The sequence below is a fragment of the Primulina huaijiensis genome, chromosome 5 (assembly GCF_012295235.1).
Source record: "Primulina huaijiensis isolate GDHJ02 chromosome 5, ASM1229523v2, whole genome shotgun sequence".
NCBI classification, from domain to species: Eukaryota; Viridiplantae; Streptophyta; class Magnoliopsida; order Lamiales; family Gesneriaceae; genus Primulina; species Primulina huaijiensis.
The window spans coordinates 20,992,780-21,013,289 of record NC_133310.1 but is presented as its reverse complement, the minus strand read 5'-3'; the positions used below and the strand labels follow the sequence as shown (position 1 = coordinate 21,013,289).

Genomic DNA, 20,510 nt, shown 5'->3' with positions numbered 1-20,510 from the left:
TATAAACAGTGGTGGAGCCACATTCATTGATACTTGGGCTCTCAAATTTTTTTTTTAAAAAAATTATATGTAAAATTTGTATAATTTTGAATTAATTTGATATTAGTTTGGGTAGATAAATTTAAAATATTAAAAGATTTTAAAATTTAAAATTCTAACTCGAATAGACTGTAGAGTCATATTATTGACTACACCACATTATATTAATATCAAGAAAATGAGGGAAAGTTAGCTGACTAATTGCCTTCGTATGTCTTTTCAACTTCACTGATAAATTCCACGATTGATACAATTGTCGTTGCCGCAAACGGCAAAACTGATGAAGCCCGTGTGGATTTCACCAGTTTCCGCCAATGTATCAATGCCGGAAAACGCTATGAACCACCACACTCACGCGGTGGGGTCAAACCAGTGCTGTTCGGCGGTGGTGCAATCCATTGACGCGCCTCTGGACACCGTATGGTCGCTCGTCCGCCGTTTCGACAGGCCGCAGGCGTACAAGCTCTTCCTGAAAAGCTGCCATATCATCCTCGGAGGCGGCGAAGTGGGCACTCTCCGGGAGGTGCGGGTTGTGTCCGGTCTTCCTGCTGAGTCCAGCACAGAGAGGCTCGAAGTCTTGGACGATGAGAGGCACGTCTTGAGTTTCAGCATCGTCGGCGGTGATAACCGGTTGAACAATTATCGATCCGTTACAACCCTCCATGCAGCACCGCCGCCAAATGCTGGCGGCGGCGACGGTGTCGGAAGTAGTGGAACTGCGACCGTGGTCGTAGAATCGTATGTTGTTGATGTGCCTCAAGGGAATACCAAAGAAGAAACTTGTCTGTTTGTTGATACAATTTTGAGGTGCAATCTTCGGTCTTTGGCCAAAATCGCTTTAAATTTGACAAAACAATAATACAAAATCATATTAGCTTCGTATCTTCATTCATCGATGGCACACAACATCAAGCCTTTGTACCAAAAATTATAGGATTATTATATAAAAATTTAGATTTTATGTATAAGTTTATTAAAAATGAGTAAAATCGTTCGGTACAAGATTAATCGACCAAAAAAAATATTCTCTGGCACCCATATATAGAGAGCAAAATAGAGCGACTAACTTCTTGGCATCGACATCACTGGATTACGACAGAGACCAGAGGAGTGTCGAGGATCCTTCACCAAAACTGAGAAAGATTATCGATGAAAACAAGCTAGGAATAAGTAGACAGAAGAGAATACCTAAAAAGTAGTTGTATTTAACTGGTGTCCCATCCCGTAGAACAAAAAAATAAAATAGAATTTTTATTTCAGTCTTTAAGCTTTTAATATTTTTATGCTTAATTTTTTTTTAAAATATCACTACCATATCTTTTTCTGCAACTTGATTTCTGTAAAACATAATGAAAAACTTAGATTAATTCTCCTGTTTTAGATAATGTTTTTTAAAAACCATATTTATTTATTTATTAATTTAATTTTGCTATGTATTATTGAGAGTGCTGTTTTTCTTTCCAACCGTGTTACTTCTATTTTGTCAACTCAATTAAACCTTTAATATTATTCAATGCGAGTGGTTGTTATTTGTTAACAAGTTGAGGTGATTTTTTTAAAATAATTTTATTTCATTTAAAATGCTTATTTAGTGATTTTGAGGTTAATAATTACTATTATTTTAAATTAAATTATGTAACAAAAACAATACTTTATATGAAAATATATATATGGAAATTTTTTTTGATCGAATTTATTTGTTTATATAGTGAGGATTATTTGTTTAAGCTCTTTTTATTTGGTAATGTAATAATTATTGGATAGTTAAATCTGATTAATTTAAGCTTCGGTTTTATTTATTTTAAGTGGAAAAAATAGCCAAACTATGTCCAATCGATTGCTCTTAGCATACTACCCTAATTTTTATTTATATATTGCAATTTGTTATAATCTATGCTTTAAAGTTTAAACTAAACAAACAGAAGAGTGATCACCTCTCCATAATTAGGTCCCTTTTACAATATCAAAAGGCTTGGATTAATTAAGTTAAATAAAAAAAATATTTTACTTTTGAACCTTTTTCTTTGTTGTATGATTTATATTTTATACTTATTATTACTCAAAGAAAAAACTTGTAAAATGACAAAATATAAGAATGACTTAACGATCTAATAACTATTTTCCTTTTTCAAATAGAAAATTTATATATTAAATAAAAATTTATGAAAGAAGCATAGAAAAATAGCTAAATTTTTTTAAAACATATAATATTGTATTGATAATTCGGCTATATTGGATGCTCAGATAAGAAGAAAATCACTCGAATATTTGGTTTGGATTTTTGTTTGAGATATGATTTCAAGAATATTTGTATCTGTTCGAATTCTTTGCAGGAGTTCGAATAATAAACCATCTTATAGAAAATTATAATCATATTGATGATTGTCGTGTCTTCCAATTTCGTCTCTTTATAACACATGTCAAGATTCTATCTGGTTTTTTGCATTGTATTGTTGGATTTGCGAAATTAATGTTAATATAAGTTTTTATTAAAAAAAAAACCCGACAAACACTATCATTAATTTGAGTAGGTCTCTTGTGAGACGGTCTCACGAATCTTTATCTGTGAGACGGGTCAACTCTACCGATATTCACAATAAAAAGTAATACTCTTAGCATAAAAAGTAATATTTTTTCATGTATGACCCAAATAAGAAATCTGTCTCATAAAATACGATCCGTGAGATCGTCTCACACAAATTTTTGTCCATTAATTTGGCTTGATTTTTAAATTTGGATGAAACTTAGACCAAACAAAATATACAATTGTATGGAGGGATATATTAGTAATTTAAACTAGAAATTATACCCTTATTTAAACTCGAGAACGACCAACTGCGAACATACAACCAATGGATTCTAACGCGAACCCAAACAAGGCATTAACCAGTACAAGGTTTTCGGACCTCACACCGCCGCTGTCGCAACCGGTTTTAGAGGCCCTTGATCGTGAAGCCTTCGAGTTTTGTACCCCTGTTCAAGTCGCAACAATTCCCTTGCTCTGCAGCTACAAAGATGTGGCTGTCGACGCCGCAACTGGCTCTGGCAAAACCCTAGCCTTCGTTATCCCCGTTGTCGAAATCCTCCGCCGTGCTTCTGCCCCCAAGCCGCACCAGGTCGGTGATATGCACAAACAACACCAAGTTTCAATTTTTATTGCAGGGTTTAATGTATTGACGCATAAAATCGAGTGAATTCTGCTTACAATTTTGAAGGATATAACTTTGGCTCGGGGGTACTTGTGTAATGAGTAGTAATTGGGAGTTTTTGATAATGTTAATGGAGTACTTTTTAGTGTAACATTTGGCGCGTATGATTCTTTTTTTAGAACTTTTTTTCCGTTAGTCAAATGTTTTTTTCACGCAGATAGCTAATTGCTTTTACTGGTTACAGGTGATGGGAATAATTATTTCTCCTACTAGGGAGTTGTCCTCGCAGATATTTAAGGTTGCGGAGCCATTTGTATCCACTTTGCCAAATGTGAGGCCAGTGCTGTTAGTTGGGGGAGCGGAAGTGAAAGCTGATGTGACTAAGATAGAAGACGAAGGAGCAAATTTGTTAATTGGGACACCTGGAAGGTTGTATGATATTATGGAGCGGATGGATATATTGGATTTTCGCAGCCTTGAGGTATCGGTTTTTTTCCCTTCATTTTAGAAATGGATGTATTTCATTTTTTTTGTTTTGGATTCATTTTGCTGTGACAAGTTACTTCTTGTTCATTTGCCTAGCTTTGCATTCAATGGAAGAATTCATTGTGTTATAAACCTTGCTTTTACTTTATCAATTACTTAGAAGTAGTGAATTTTAGTGCTTAAGACCTTGCATTTCCTTTGATGCTTGTAATGATACAGGTTCATATTTAGAATGTGTAAAATCTCTAAAATTTGTGAATCCTTGTTATGGTATGTGGGCTATGAAATAAACATGCAAATCAGAAACAAGGGTGAAAGTTTTGGATGTCCTTACATTTACTGCTTAATTTCTACGACCTTTACCAAAAACCATAAGGTTTAGTTTGGCTCATAAAACAAGAAATCACGTGTTTGATTATCTTTAGACTTTGGTACACATCGCCACTTTAGTGTCAAGTATCTTGGAGAAGGTTAAGATAGTAACAGTTATCAGGTAAGCTTTTGTTCATTCTTTTCCCTTGCTACCTGAGGTTAGTAGGTAGGTTGTATGTTTGTCTCATTTCCTGGTTTCGTGTTCGCTTGATGAATTTATCAGGGTGTTTAATTTGCTTAGTGATTTGGTTTTTCCACTGCTTTGATTAAGTCCGAGTGAATTATTCCTTGTTTTTAAAAAGATTCAATGTGGTGCTACAGATACTTATTTTAGATGAAGCTGATAGGCTGTTAGATATGGGATTCCAGAAGCAGATAAATTCTATTATATCTCGCTTACCAAAGCTACGGAGAACTGGCCTCTTTTCGGCTACTCAAACTGAGGCAGTTGAAGAGCTATCTAAGGCAGGATTGCGAAATCCTGTAAGGGTTGAAGTTCGAGCTGAAGTGAAAAGGTCAAACGATTCATTATCATCTCAACAAATCACTTCTGCGAAAACACCCTCAGGACTGCATATTGAGGTGCGGCTTTATCTTCTTCAAATAGTTTTAATCTCCGCAATTACATTTACTGATATTGGTTTAGCTCAAAATTTAAGATTCAGATAAACTGATGCTTAATTCGAACATACTGATGTTTTCTTGTTGTTTATGGTTGCATAAAACTTCCATATCTTGAATGTTGTACTTAACGAGGGATGCTGATGCTGGCTTCATTTATGTTTATGTGAAATTTCAGTATATCGAATGTGAAGCGGAAAAGAAACCTTCCCAGCTCATTGATATCCTTGTTAAGAATAAAACTCGAAAATTGATAATGTGAGTTCCAGTTTGCGATGTTCTTGGAATTTGCAACCCCTTTCTTTCTTGGTGTTTTAGCTCAAGATGATCTTTTTGACAAATAATCGCCCTTCTTTTGTAGCTATTTTATGACTTGTGCATGTGTTGATTACTGGGGCACTGTACTTCCACTCCTTTCTGTTCTTAAGGATTTCTCGTTAATCTCTCTTCATGGGAAGATGAAGCAGGTATTTTGTGTATACTTTGTATAAGTTTTGTTCCTTCATGTTGCAGTAGTCTCAGTGCAGTCCATGTCTTTTTTCATTATGAATGAATGCAGGTTGCAAGAGAGAAAGCATTAGACTTATTTACATCTTTGTCCAGTGGCATTCTTCTTTGCACTGATGTAGCAGCGCGTGGTCTTGATATTCCCGGTGTCGACTGTATTATACAGGTAGAGCTTGAGCAATTATATTTTTGGTTTTTCTTTTTTCGCACAACTTCAAATTAATATTAACAATTCCAAGAGTTGGAGCATTTGAATTCTTCCTTTGTTAAAAAAAATGCAGTATGACCCTCCTCAGGACCCGAATGTGTTTGTGCACAGAGTTGGTCGAACTGCTAGGATGGGCCGGCAAGGAAGTGCAATTGTCTTCTTGTTGCCAAAGGTTTAATTTTTCATTTCAAAATTATGGGGGAAAGACTCTAAATCTTGTTGGCTATATCTTTGACTGTGTTCCCCAACTTTTTTGGTTTCTCGAATGTAATTATTGTCTAAACATTTAGGAGGAAGCCTATATAGAGTTCCTTAGATTAAGGAGAGTTCCACTTGAAGGTACAAAATGCTCTGATGAAGCTCCTGACATTATTCCTCAGGTGAATAATTTTATTTACTAGATATCACACACATTCGTACTCTATTTTTCATCATTTTATTTCTTTGATCATGGACTAAATCAATTCACTTATAACAATTGAGTCCTTGCCTGGTGCTAAGTTAAGCAGAAGAGGAATCTTCTATCTTTCATTCTTTCCAATTTGTTTCCATGTCTTGTCTTTTTACTAGCAGTGTACAATGTACATTATGCTGAAAAAAATGGCAAAATATCGATGAACATAGAGCACATGGATGAGATATATGAATGTTCTTGTTTGTTTGTGTAATGGCTGAAGTTATCCTTTCCAGATTCGTGCTGCTGCTAAAAGAGATCGTGACATCATGGAAAAAGGACTCCGAGCTTTTGTATCTTATATCCGTGCCTATAAGGAACATCACTGTTCTTATATCTTCAGGTGACTTTACATGTTTAATTATACCATCATTCAGGGTGTCATTACATGTTCTAAAAGGCTAAATTTCGATGTGCAGATGGAAAGAACTTGAAATTGGGAAGTTGGGTATGGGATTTGGCTTGTTGCAGCTCCCTTCGGTACCTGAAGTGAAGCATTACTCTCTTTCTATTGAAGGTTTTGTCCCAGTTGAAGATGTAAAACTGGAAGAAATCAAATTCAAGTGAGAATCCGCTTTTAATCTATTTCTTGCTAAAGGTTGATAAATCATCTACGACTGTATTTTTATGGTGTGTTTTCCCATAGATAGCTACTTTCATTTTAACGCTGTTGCCTTGTGTTTCTTTGAACCTATCTTCTTTTCCATTGCATGAATCGTGGAATGCTACTGAGTTACCATGACATGGTAGTATTCGGATGGAATATGGATGTACTGTGTACTTCTTTTTTGAATGATTTACCCAGACGTGGGCTCCTAATATCTCTTTATCTAGGGATAAATCTCGTGAGAAACAACGAAAGAAAAACTTGGAAGCAAAAAGAGCTGCGAAAGAGCTAGAACAAAAACAGAAGAAACCGAGAGCTGTCTCAAATCCTACAACCCCTGTTATGAGGAAGAAAACAGCCAAGCAACGGCGTGCTGCCCAGTCAGCTGAAGACGCAGATGAGCTGGCCAATGAGTATCGACTGCTGAAGAAGCTGAAAAAGGGCAAGATCGACGAAAATCAGTACGCAAAACTAACTGGAACAGAGGATCTGCTTTAAAATTTGGCAAAGCTAAGGCATCACCAAGATCTAATTAAATGGATGTCCGGATGGTTTGAGCGTCCCTGGAGTATTACTCGTAATGCTTGCCTCTGGATGTATATAGCCGGACTAAGATAATCAGTGTGCTATGCTTGAAAACGAACCAGTTTCTTCTCTGACAGCCATATTCTTGGAACCTTAAACGACACAAATTTATCTGCCGTCTGTCGCGGTACTTTTTTTTTTTTCCGATTTTTTTTTATATTTTTTGCAAGGACTCAAGGAGTTGTAGGCCTTAAATCACGAGTATTACAGTAGCATTGCAAATGTAAATATGATGATTTTTGCAGTCAATTTTTTATGTGCCGATACTTTTTTACGTGGAACGCATTTTTAAGATATTTCTTTGAGTATGTCTCTTGTGAGACGGTCTCACGAATTTTTATATGTGAGACTAGTCAACATTATCGATTTTCGCAATAAAAAGTAATACTTTTAACATAAAAATTAACATTCTTTCATGAATGTCCCAAAAAATATATTTGTCTCCCAAAATCAATGTTCTCCAAACAGGACCGGACCGGTCGGTCGGACCGGTTCAACCGCGAACCGGCCTCCAGACCGGTCCGGAGATAAGTAAAAACCCGGAAAACAGGTTTAACCGGAAAAAACTGGTTAAACCGGAAACCGGTTAAAACCCGGTTAAACCGGAAAAATCAGAAAAATTTTTAACAAATTTTTGCTTTCTGTTTGCTAAACATGTATTATTTTAATTTTTAAAAAAATATTTAGATAAAGGTGTTGGTGAAATGCAATAAACACCTTCTTTGGACTTGGAAGAACTTTTGGATGGTGGGGATGGAGATGATAATGACTACGAAAGAACACTTCAAGAATTGGATGCGGTGTGGGCATCAAAGGATGCAACTTGAAAGTTGAAACTGGATGTTTGATACTTTTTTGTATAAGAAACTTGATGTTTGCTACTTTTTTGTATAATTAAACTTGATGTTTTCTTAGGCACTTAAACTTGGTCATCACTATTTGGTTACATGTTAGGTGTAATTTGGATTTTTGAATTTGAAAAGTGATGTTTATTTGAATATTTGTTGTAATTTTCATATTAAAAATTAAGTAAAAACTATAAAGACATAAATAATCAATATTTTACTATTTTATTTATTATATAAAATAAATAAAATATTAATTTTATAGATCCGGTTCTACCGTTCGGTTGAACCATTTTTTAAGACTTGACCGGTTCGATTAACGATCCGGTTATAAAAACATTGCCCAAAATATGATATGTGAAATCATTTTATACAAGTTTTTGTCAATTTTTTTTATATATTTGTTTGAAAAACGATTTTTTTAGGATAATTATTGTTGGACGAGTGAGAGTGGGAGCACAGATGCGTCAGCTCTTGATATAGACTGGGTTTAACGATCGATTTCATCTTTTTTATTCTTTTCATTTATATCTTACACTTTAGTTGACTGTAATTTTGTGTTATTTCGGATTCACTTCGAGTTATCTTATGAATTTATAAATATGATAAAGATTGATTTTATGTATCATAAATAATAATATATTTGATATAAATATTTTTTATAAATTAAATATTTAATTTTCATTAGATAACAAAGAGAGAGAAAAAAATAATTATAATTAAATAATTTTAAAAGCCATCAATATATCTTTTTCATGTACATCCTGTCCCCCTGACTTGTCCAGAGCATTCCACGAGTCAGCCACGCGCCCCTTCAACGACTCAATCCTGTCCCTCCACGTTTCTCACATCCTGCCGTCCATTCAACTACCGTGCTTCCGTTTTCCTTATAGATAGATGCACACCCCATCCCCATCCCCATCCCCATCCCCACGCACACACCCGTGTTCCTCGAAAAAATTCTCGCCCACCAAATCCAGTTTCTTCATATAATCAAGGAAAAAATGATTCTGAATGCTTCTCAGCCTGCTTTTGGTCTGTTGAATACCAAAAGCGAGAGCTTGAGCGCTCTGTTCTCGTCGGCTTCTTCCTTCGCCATTTCGAACAAGAGGAGCGGAAATGGAAATGAATGTGTTGTGTGCGCATCGAAGCAGGCGAATAACAAGCCCTTAACTTGTGTCGTTTTTGAGCCTTTTGAGGAGGTGAAGAAGGAGCTCATGCTTATGCCTACTGTTCCTCAAGCTTCTCTTGCTCGACAGAAGTACGCTGATGGGTCTGAGGCAGCTGTCAATGAACAAATCAAGTAGGGATTTGGTTTGGTCTTGAGTTTTTGTTGATTTGATATATTTTATTTTGTGGAAAAACTAATCGAGTTTTGATTTTGAAATGGGTTTTTTTATGGAACCATTTTGGAATGATTACAGCGTGGAGTACAATGTTTCGTATGTTTACCATGCTATGTACGCCTACTTTGATCGAGATAACGTTGCTTTGAAGGGTCTGGCAAAGTGAGTCCTGGAATTTCGTTAACCTTTTTTTAATCTCCCTTGTACCTTTGTAAGTTATGTCATTGACTCTGGGTTTTTTTGTTTATTTGTTTGTGTATAGATTTTTCAAGGAGTCTAGCGAAGAAGAAAGAGAACACGCCGAAAAGTTTATGAAATACCAGGTGTTTGATCATTTGCGCTTCTTATATATATATATTTGTTTGTTTCAATATAATTATAAGTTCTACAAAGTTGTGATTGGATGGAAGTATTTGAAATATTCAAATGTATTTTTTTTGTTGTTAAAAGAACTAACAGTCTAACACAATAAACTTCAAATTCTCTCCATCCATGTTCATGTTTATATAGCATTATAGTATTCCTTGTGAAATATGATAGATTTGATCTATTGTTTCATTATTAACATTAAAATCGAAATCCATGTAAACCCGTTGATCGAATTCAGAACAAGCGAGGTGGTAAAGTGAAGCTGCAATCGATCTTGATGCCATTGTCAGAGTTTGATCATGCTGAAAAAGGAGATGCATTATATGGTAAATGATTCTTTTCGGCCTGATCAATGTAGAATACAATGTGGAGATATTTTCTTTAGAAGGAATAGTTGTGTTTATTGTGAATGGTTATGTGTAAATCTGTTGTCAGCACAGATCCTAACTGGTTTTCTATGTCTATTCGATGTTGGCATCAAGAATGGGGACCGTTTTTTGTCTAGTGCACACATTTTCTTGCGGTTAGCAATAAATTACAAATGCAAAGAATATTCATTTGCAAACTGTTTTTGGTGGTATCCAAAGGATTTTTTGGGGTCCAAGTGGAGATTTTTTGCGATTGACAATATCTCTGTGATGAGTATGTATTGCTCTACGATGTGTAGCAATGACGATACAGAGGGTTCATATTCCGTGTACCTTGCGCGAGTCTTTGATGCTACCAGCATTAGCAAGTGGGGGCCATGATAATGGGATCGTAGTTAATAAATTTTCCCTACATCAGAAAACATTAGGATTCTCTCTATTTGTGGGTCTCAAATTAAGCTCTCACACATTTAAAACCTCATTTTTGAGTTATTCAACACCTCTCAACTGGCCTATAACATAAATAAATAAAAGTAAAAGATAGTGCCCTGATTGTTTTACTGTTCTGATAGTTATAGACAATGGTTTTTCCGCAACGCCTCCACCCCCTTCTTAGGGCGGTAATTAACTACCTACTGTTGTCCTTTTTGACTACTTAGCACATAGACATCATGGTCGATTTGTTTCTTCATCCCACATTCAAGTTCTCCCTAGACACTGCCATCACCACCCCACTTCTTTCTATGCATACGGTGTTGCTTTTTTGGTCATCCATAGCCTGTGGTTGGTGCCTGACATGCTTAATCTTAAGCTTCACACATTCATTGCACTTTCCTGTCCCTTATTCTTGATATCATGATATGAATTACAGCAATGGAGCTCGCGTTGTCTTTGGAGAAGTTAACAAATGAGAAGCTTCTGAACTTGCATGCTGTAAGTCTGTTTTAGGCTTACTATTTACCTGAACATTATGGTGATACTTTATGCTTGATATTGTTGAACTGTTAAAGAAGGCTGATAAGGACGTTTTTTATGATTGGAATGTAACAGGTGGCCACCCATAATAATGATGTGCAGTTGACCGACTTCATTGAGACTGAGTTCTTAGCTGAGCAGGTTCACTGCTCTTTTCAATCTTTGATCACACATGAAGTTTTCTTGGTTTCCACGTAGTGTGGTGGTACAAAACTAATCTCGGTAAATTTCCTTTTCAGGTGGAATCTATCAAGAAGATATCAGAATATGTTGCACAGTTGAGAAGAGTGGGCAAAGGACATGGTACACAAATAAAAATCCACTTGACCTTTTGCCTCTTAACTTCTGCCGCATACGTTAAAGCCTTGTTATTTTTTTTAACGCCTGACATTTTCCTGATTTGGATATCAGGGGTGTGGCACTTTGATCAGATGCTACTTCGAGAGGAAGAAGCTGTTGCTTGAGAGGGAGCTCATTGCATCAGTATGTTAGAGTTTGCTGCTAGTTGATATAGTTTGTGTTGGTGTTAGACGGCAGGTGTGTGAGAGACTTAGTTGTAGGTGATTGTGGAAAGTTAGTTTCGGTGTTAGTAAATTCCAGTCGACCCTGTTATGGTAGTTGATCAAACATAATTACTTTTGTCTTTGGTACCTGTGTTTTGTTACTTGATTCTTGAGTACTCCCAAATTCCCAAATTTCTGGTTCATCGATATTGGGATAATGTTTCCATACCTGGTATTTGAATCGAGGAAAAAGTTTACTTTTGGTATAAGAAGGTTACATGAAATTTATCTGTATATTTTTTTTAGAGAAATTTAAGTTGATGATGGAATAATGCTTTACTTTCAATCGGTAAACAGATGATCAAATATTAAACGTCCTCTATCGACTTTGAGAAGGTGGGTACCACTTATTTTATTCATTTTGTTTTATTTTTTTAGTATAAAAGTTACAACTTGTTACTAGCTAGAAATTTTTTGATATTTATTTACATGTTTTTGAATAATAAAATAAACACGTCATGATATTTTATTTAACTTATCCTTTACAACACAATTTTTTATTTTTTAAAAGACAATTATTGGTATTCCAAACTTAATTTAAAAGTACTTAAAAATTTTACATAACTAAATTAATAAAATATTTTAATTTCAATTATATATTAAGCTTTGTTTTATTGTATAAATAAAATTAACTCACAGAGGAACCCAAATAGGATCAGTCGGTAGAGAGCTAGGATCTTTACCGTTGGTCGTACGTTCATACCCCACGATTGAACAATTGTATTTATATTAATATATAATACCGCCAAAACGTTCGATATGCCCGAGGGGTCAAGGAGAGACTCGAAATCTGCTGAGCTCTGCCTGCGCAGGTTTAAATCCTCCTGTCGACGCCTTTTATTTTTTCTTAATGTATGTATAATGGGTTTAATTAATAATAATATCCAAAGCCGTTACAGATACAAATGTTTTTTCTTTTCTACAGCTACATGTGTGTTTATGAAATTACACAAGCCTCGACAATTCAAAGCTATGCTAAACGGATCACAAGTACAAATACCGGATAAAATAAGCAGAAGCATGGCTGCTACTTCCGAGATGAAGAAGAAGATGACGTTGATGCAACAAAAGATGCAGCAGCTCCTTTGTCTAGCAAAAGCTGTGTAACATCCTCCTACTCCATCAACTTTTGCGCCAGTCTTGCTCTTGACCTTCATGTTGGTGTCACTTTGAGAGACGCAACATGAAGGGAAGTTAAACCATATTGATGACAGAAGTTTGCAGTTGCTCCCATATCTAGCAGAGATGCTAGCTGTTCAAGTTCACCGCGTCTGGCAGCATGGAGCACTGCTTCGCCCCGTCGAGGATTTTGGCTACTTGTATCTACGACTAATCCAAATATATGGTCAGATTGAGGCTCCTTATGCTAGTATTGGAGATTCGGAATGTTGCACAGTACTCGAACCCAGAATCTACCAAATAGCTGTATTTGAAACTTGGCTCGAGGCAAAAAGTTTGTTCCGCAAATCAGATTTTTCACTCGAACATATAAAATGGTTATTAAGAACTCGGTCAACAATGTTTCCGGATGTTGATATTTGAGAATTCCATCTCATATCGGTAGGAAATCATTCAATAGAAACATTATATTACAGTGGAAATCAACAAAAAGTTTCTTCAAAGAGGATAACAATAGGCAGTGTAGAAAGAGAGTTTATTCACAACTACACAGCATTGGTCATGTAAACAGTCCTAAGAACAGAAAAACACAGTTAAACTACAACAAAGACCTAAAAATATCACACCACTAACAAAGACAATAGTGGAAATGTTTTGCTGCTAAAAGTGTTCATATGGCTCAGTCCGGGCTAGAATTTTAAACTCTAGAATCTTTTAATATTTTAAATTGATCTACCCGAGCTAATAGCATATTATTCCAAAATTATACAAAATTTACAAATACATTTTTTTAAAAAAAATTGGGCCACCCGGGCTAAAACTCGAGTAAAGGAGCATGTGGCTCCGCCCCTGGATAGAGTGACAACTAACAAGCATCAACTTAAGATGATTATTTTCGAACCTTTTAAGTCATCCTCAACTGTCTCAAACCTCTCTCACTCCGATTTGTTATCAGTTCATTCATGTTCTGCGAGAAGCTACTCATTATCCGTTCAACCTCAGGGCTAAAAGCGATAATATTCTTTCAAAGAAAATATGTAAAGTGGAACATGGCCCCCTTATCTCGTGCAATATCAATGGCCTAACGGAAATTATCAACATCCCCGATAGTAGGATCCGGCCCCGCTTCAAACAGCATCTCCATCATTCGACGGTCTCCATGCTCCTAGCGTCCACGTTAGCACCTGCACCCACCAACTCCATTTTGAGGTAAGTTCTCATTTGCTTTTAAAAAATTTCAAGTTTGAAATGGTTTTGGGCAGCGCTAACTTGAGCGTTAGAAGGTTTTTGTCTGGTATTCTCCGACGCTTCTAACACTTTTGTTCGTGACATAGACGACGATCCACCATCTTTTATAAGGTCGCAGGAGCGGCAATTACACATCTGGATCCGGCATCCCTACATGGCTACATCTCCTAGATTTTTTTGGTTCAAGTAACAAATTATTAGGCTACATTAAAATTATATCAAGGTTTCGAATTGTGGACGAGTACTCGGTTTCTAACATATTAGTGCAAAAAAAATAAATTTTAACTACCAGAAAATGAGAATGGCTGATTTGCAAAACCTTTCATCAAACTACCATTTATTGTCATATTAATTTATATTACTTTTATTGTGTTTATGTTGGAAGTGTACTGTTGGGGAATTACACCCCCGAAGCGATGCCGACCACGATGATAATATAGTACCCAAAAAATTGCGGAATAAAATAACCAACAAGAACACAAAGATTTACGTGGTTCACCCAATATAGGTTACGTCCACGGAGCACTGCAACTTTTATAACTGGAAGAAATATTACAACAAGTGTATACACCAATATACTCAATATTTCTCACACTCCCAACCCGAGTATACCGAGAAAATAACTTCTCTAACTCACACAAAGAGAATTCCCGCACTCAAGAAAAAAATACACTCTTTTTTCTATGCACTCTCTTTTTCTATCAAAGCTAAAAAGCTTTTGATTTTGAGATACAATAACTGAAGGAATTGAGCTCTATTTATAACTAATTCCCTCCAGCAACTTTTGAAGATTTCCCGGTGTGGGATTTGTTATTTTTAATATTTTAATTAATGTGGGCCCCACCCACATTTATTAAAATCTCACCTAACAATTCTCCCACTTGAAGACTTGATTTCAATCACGTCTTCACATCATCATTGCAGCAGCTCATATCTCCTCATTTATTCTTGCAGTCCAACTAAAGTTGAACACAACTTCAGTTTGTCAATGGTTACCGTCTTCGTAAGCATATCGGCTGGATTTTTACTTCCAGGAATCTTCTCCAACTTTAAGACTCCATCTTCCAGCACTGATCTGATGAAATGGTATCTAACATGTATATGCTTTGTCCTAGCATGATAAACAGGATTTTTTGCTAAATGAATAGCACTCTGACTGTCACAGTATAATGTGCTATCTTCAAGCTTCTGACCCAATTTCTCCAGAAAGGATTTCAATCATATCATCTCCTTGCTAGCATCTGTAACTGCAACATACTCAGCCTCAGTAGTCGAAAGCGCAACAATCTTTTGCAACTTAGACACCCAGCTTACAACTGTACCACCTAATGTGAACACATATCCAGTAGTACTTTTCCTGCCATCCAAGTCACCACCCATATCGGCATCGACAAAACCGTGTAAGCCAAATTTTGATCTCCTGAAGCATAAAGAACAACTAGCAGTACCTTTCAAATACCTGAGAATCCACTTAACTGCTTCCCAGTGTTGCTTTCCTGGATTACTCATAAACCTGCTCACAACTCCCACTGCATGTGCTATGTCTGGTCTTGTGCACACCATTGCATACATGAGGCTTCCGACAGCAGAAGCATAAGGAACCTTATTCATATAAGCCTGCTCCTGCTCCGTCGATGGTGATTGTGCTTTGGTTAGTTTGAAATGACTAGCCAAAGGAGTACTCACAGATTTAGCTTCATCCATATTAAATCTGCTAACCACCTTTTTCACGTACTCTTCTTGAGATAACTTCAAGAATCCATTCACCCGGTCTCTGAAGATCCTCATTCCAAGGATTTGCTTTGCAGCACCCAAATCCTTCATGGCAAATTCCTTTGATAAATCTTTCTTGAGTTTATCAATTTCTTCCAGACAAGCTCCAGCTATCAGCATATCATCTACATATAGCAGTAGTATGATATAAGAACCGTCAAACTTTTTCACATAACAGCAGTGATCAGCTTGACACCTTAGGAATCCATTTTCACTCATGAATCCATCAAACTTCTTGTACCATTGTCTTAGAGCTTGTTTGAGACCGTACAAGCTCTTATGAAGTTTGCACATCATTTTCTCTTTTTCCCGTACTTCAAAGCCCTGTGGCTGCTTCATATAAATTTCTTCATCTAGGTCACCGTGAAGAAACGCAGTCTTTACATCCAACTGCTCCAAATGTAAGTCTTCCTTCGCCACTAGTCCAAGTACAGTCCTGATAGTGGTTAATTTAACCACCGGAGAGAAAATTTCGGTGTAATCAATTCCTTCTCGTTGTTGGAAGCCTTTTACAGCAAGTTTTGCCTTGTACCTCTTGCTACCATCATGCTCTTCTTTTAACCGGTACACCCACTTGTTATGTAACGTCTTTTTGTCTTGCGGAAGTTCTGTCAACTCCCACGTCTGATTGGATGACAGTGAATCCATCTCATCTTCCATGGCCAACTCCCACTTGGTTGAATCACCATTTTTCATTGCCTCTTCATAGGTCTCTGGTTCACCTTTGTCTGTCAGCAAAATATAGTGAAGTGCAGGGGAGTATCTATCAGGTGGTCTAATGGTTCTCAAAGATCTCCTGAGTTCAATCACCGGAGTTTGTGGGTCATCATCTTGTGCAGTTTCTTCTTCATCTTCCTGGTTACTGGTTTTCGATTCATTCACAGGAATGTTTGTCAATGGCACTTCATCAGTCTTCTCGACTTCAGGACATTCATCTCCAGCTCCAATGTCTGACTTGTCCTTGTACAAAAGTTTCTCATTAAAGATTACATCCCTGCTCCGAATGATCTTCCGATTTTGGTCATCCCAGAAACAATAACAAAACTCATTATCTCCATAACCAATAAAGAAGCACTTCTTTGATTTCGGATCAAGTTTTGTTCTGCTTGCTGAATCAATATGAACATAGGATAGACATCCAAACACTTTCAAGAAAGAAATGTTTACTTCTTTGCCGCTCCAAACCTCTTCGGATATTTTGTAGTCCAATGGTACTGAAGGTCCTCTGTTGATCAGATATGCTGTAGTGTTAACAGCATCAGCCCAGAATGATTTTGGCAATCCAGAATGCAATCTCATGCTCCTTGCACGTTCATTCAAGGTCATGTTCATTCTTTCAGCTACACCATTATGTTGAGGTGTACCAGGAATGGTTTTCTCCATCTTGATCCCGTTCTGTGCACAATATTTCTTGAACTCATCATCTTCATATTCTCCACCATTGTCAGACCGTAAGCACTTCACCTTCAAGTTGGTCTCATTTTCCACCATGGCTTTCCATCTTTTAAAGGTCTCGTAAACATCAGATTTATTTTTCAGAAAATAAACCCAAACTTTTCTACTCGAATCGTCAATGAATGTGACATAGTATCTCGAGCCTCCAAGGGATGTCACAGGAGATGGTCCCCATACATCAGTATGAACCAGCTCCAACTTTGCTGTTTTCGGTTCTCTACCGCCTTTTGAAAAGCTCACCTTCTTCTGCTTTCCAAAGATACAACTTTCACATAGTTGGTGTTCAACAGTCTTTAATTCTGGTAGCTTTCCTTTTGACACCAACATCTTCATTCCCTTCTCACTCATGTGTCCAAGTCTATAATGCCATAGACTTGAATTGGCTCCAGCATCCACAGCTGCTAATGTGTCTCTGCAACTGGAAGTCATATACAGTGTTCCAGTTTTCTTTCCTCGAGCAACAATCATGGCTCCTTTGTCCACTTTCCAGGAACCATCACCGAAGATCACATTGTGGCCTTCATCATCGAGCTGTCCCACCGACAATTTCCAAGGGTTTTCCGTCAGCCAGGAAAACTTTTCCGTAATCGTCAGCGATGTAATTATCAAATACATCGCGATCACCAGTGGTATGAAACGAAGCTCCCGAGTCCATAACCCAAGAATCAACAGGGCTTTCCATGGATAATAGCAGAGCATCATGTACTTCATCAGTGACATTATTGGCATTATTCTTCGTTGATCTGCAGTTCTTTTTCAGGTGGCCAGTCTCACCACAGCTCCAGCACTTCATATTCTTTTCAAGGAGGTTTTTATCTTTTCCATTTCTTGATTTGGATCTACCACGCCATCGGTTGGAACTCCTTTCACCACTCCTGCCTCTTCCTCTGTTATCAAGATTTAGAGCAGATCTCGATGATGTTGCTTCACCCGAGTCTTTCCTGCGAACTTCTTCAGCAAGGATTTGATCTCTAACATCATTGAGTTGTAGTTTTCCTTTTCCAACAGAGTTGCTAACCGCTGCCCGCATCGGTTCCCAATTGTCTGGTAAAGACGCCAGAAGAATAAGTGCACGAATCTCATCATCAAATTTGATGTCCACCGATGTCAGCTGGGAGACAATCGTGTTGAATTCATTTATGTGTTTTGCCACCGAAGCACCTTCTCCCATCTTCAAGTTGAATAACTTCTTCATGAGATGTACTTTGTTGTTTGCCGATGGCTTCTCGTACATGTCTGATAGAATGGTCATCATCTCCTCCGTGGTTTTGGCCTCCGCCACGTTATGCGCCACGTTCTTTGTTAGGGTCAATCGTATGACACCTAAAACCTGTCGGTCAAGGAGCTCCCAATCATCATCCTCCATCTTTTCCGGTTTCTTTCCTGATAGAGGTTGATGCAGCTTCTTACTGTACAGATAATCTCTTATCTGTAACCGCCAGAACGAAAAATCTGTTCCGTCGAACTTGTTGATTCCCGGTCCCGATCCATCATCTCCGGCCATCACTTCTCTAGCCTTAGCAAAAAATCTAAAAAATCTTTTTTGATGTGGAAGATCAGACAAAGCTGCAACCACAGAGCATACTCAGAATTCTTAAGAATTTTCACAACAAGGCTCTGATACCAGTTGTTGGGGAATTACACCCCCGAAGCGATGCTGACCACGATGATAATATAGTACCCAAAAAATTGCGGAATAAAATAACCAACAAGAACACAAAGATTTACGTGGTTCACCCAATATAGGGTACGTCCACGGAGCACTGCAACTTTTATAACTGGAAGACATATTACAACAAGTGTATACACCAATACACTCAATATTTCTCACACTCCCAACCTGAGTATACCGAGAAAATAACTTCTCTAACTCACACAAAGAGAATTCTCGCACTCAAGAAAAAAATACACTCTTTTTTCTATGTCCTCTCTTTTTCTATCAAAGCTAAAAAGCTTTTGATTTTGGGATACAATAACTGAAGGAATTGAGCTATATTTATAACTAATTCCCTCCAGCAACTTTTGAAGATTTCCCGATATGGGATTTGTTATTTTTAATATTTTAATTAATGTAGGCCTCACCCACATTTATTAAAATCTCACATCAGTACATCAGGCAAGCATTCACTAAAATGTTTCCCAGATTTTGCCTAATTGAAAAACTGCTCCAAATCCAACAATTCCATTGCAAGTTTTCAAGTTTGGAAAAATAACAATATCATAATAAATAAAGTTTGACTTTACTTTCAAGCAAGACAAACCACTCATACTGTAACAAGTGAAGCTATACTTTTGTGTACAACACATTATCTATATTACATTTGTATTATTCATCTAAGTATTAAAAATTAAAATACAGAAACTACAGGTAAGATCAGACCAGATCAAAAAGTATGTGTGTATACATTATTTACAAATATATCAATTTTGTGATACGAATACCCCAAAACATATTATTTTTTATGACAAAGATATTTTTTTCACCGTTAAAATTGAAATTTGGACCCGATATGACAAGCTCATGAAATTTTGACAATAAAAAAAGAAAATGGAAGTTTGATTGTACACGATCAGAGAGAATAGTGCAAAGTAGGACATTCATCAGTCGGTTCGGTTTGGTTTTACAAAATTTATTCTGATGTTTGATATATATAATATGATATCTGAACCATTTTCTTTCCGTTCGGTTCGATTTTCTACCATAATAGATAGGTTATTTCGATTCGATTCAAATTATTTAAATTAGTAATTTAAATATATTTTAAATTATAATATATTATATTTTGGTTATTTTTTAAATAAATATTTTAAATATAAAATCTAAATAAATAACAATCAAATGAAAATTAACGAAAATATTCTTAATGCACTAAATATCATTTTATAAATATATAATTCAAATACAAATAGAAATAAATTATTGATCTAATTAAATTCGTTTTTTCGGTCGATTTGATTTTAAAATATATAATCTAAAATTTGACTATATAAACTTTGATTTTAACATTTATATCCACATTAAAAAATTTGGTTTTTTGTTCGGTTTGATTCATTTTTTCAATTTGGATTTACGATTTTTCGGTTGAAACCAAAGTTCGAACATACCTAATGAAGAGCATGAAGTTGGAGTAACTATTGAGGTGTTAAGAGTAACGGAGAAGGGATGAATTAGACAGAGAACAAACTCATCAAAACTCTACAATAGCAACTCTGCAAATTTCATCGTTAAAGTTTTTTTATTTTTCCTTTCATTTCAGTAGCTTTTTTCCCTAGGTTTCCTACGATTTCTTATCATTTTCCAGCAAAATTTTATTGTAAATTTTATGTTTAACAGAACTTCTCTTGATTTTGTATTTACATAAATAATGGTAGAAATTTCCCTTCGATATCCCGTGGTATTGACTTATTTCCACCAATTTTC

At 36.3% G+C, this 20,510-nt stretch overlaps 3 protein-coding genes across 3 annotated transcripts; all 3 read left to right on the top strand.

The window, feature by feature from the left end:
• The first annotated feature begins 228 nt into the window (after nucleotides 1-228).
• Nucleotides 229-903, top strand: LOC140977840 (abscisic acid receptor PYL4-like). Its single transcript, XM_073442573.1, has one exon. The coding sequence runs from the start codon at nucleotides 320-322 to the stop codon at nucleotides 896-898; it is 579 nt and encodes a 192-aa protein (XP_073298674.1). The 5' UTR covers nucleotides 229-319; the 3' UTR covers nucleotides 899-903.
• Nucleotides 904-2,858: 1,955 nt separating this feature from the next.
• LOC140977032 (DEAD-box ATP-dependent RNA helicase 18) lies at nucleotides 2,859-7,277 on the top strand. Its single transcript, XM_073441556.1, has 11 exons — nucleotides 2,859-3,155; nucleotides 3,433-3,669; nucleotides 4,368-4,628; nucleotides 4,846-4,925; nucleotides 5,029-5,134; nucleotides 5,227-5,340; nucleotides 5,456-5,554; nucleotides 5,673-5,762; nucleotides 6,073-6,179; nucleotides 6,256-6,399; nucleotides 6,671-7,277. Exons 1-11 carry the CDS (start codon nucleotides 2,892-2,894, stop codon nucleotides 6,939-6,941), a joined length of 1,773 nt encoding a protein of 590 aa, XP_073297657.1. The 5' UTR covers nucleotides 2,859-2,891; the 3' UTR covers nucleotides 6,942-7,277.
• A 1,526-nt stretch (nucleotides 7,278-8,803) lies between these two features.
• Nucleotides 8,804-11,637, top strand: LOC140977033 (ferritin-2, chloroplastic-like). The gene is made up of 8 exons (XM_073441557.1): nucleotides 8,804-9,176; nucleotides 9,298-9,381; nucleotides 9,482-9,542; nucleotides 9,827-9,914; nucleotides 10,828-10,889; nucleotides 11,007-11,072; nucleotides 11,171-11,234; nucleotides 11,343-11,637. The coding sequence occupies exons 1-8, from the start codon at nucleotides 8,878-8,880 to the stop codon at nucleotides 11,393-11,395; spliced, it is 777 nt and encodes a 258-aa protein (XP_073297658.1). The 5' UTR covers nucleotides 8,804-8,877; the 3' UTR covers nucleotides 11,396-11,637.
• Nucleotides 11,638-20,510: the final 8,873 nt, after the last annotated feature.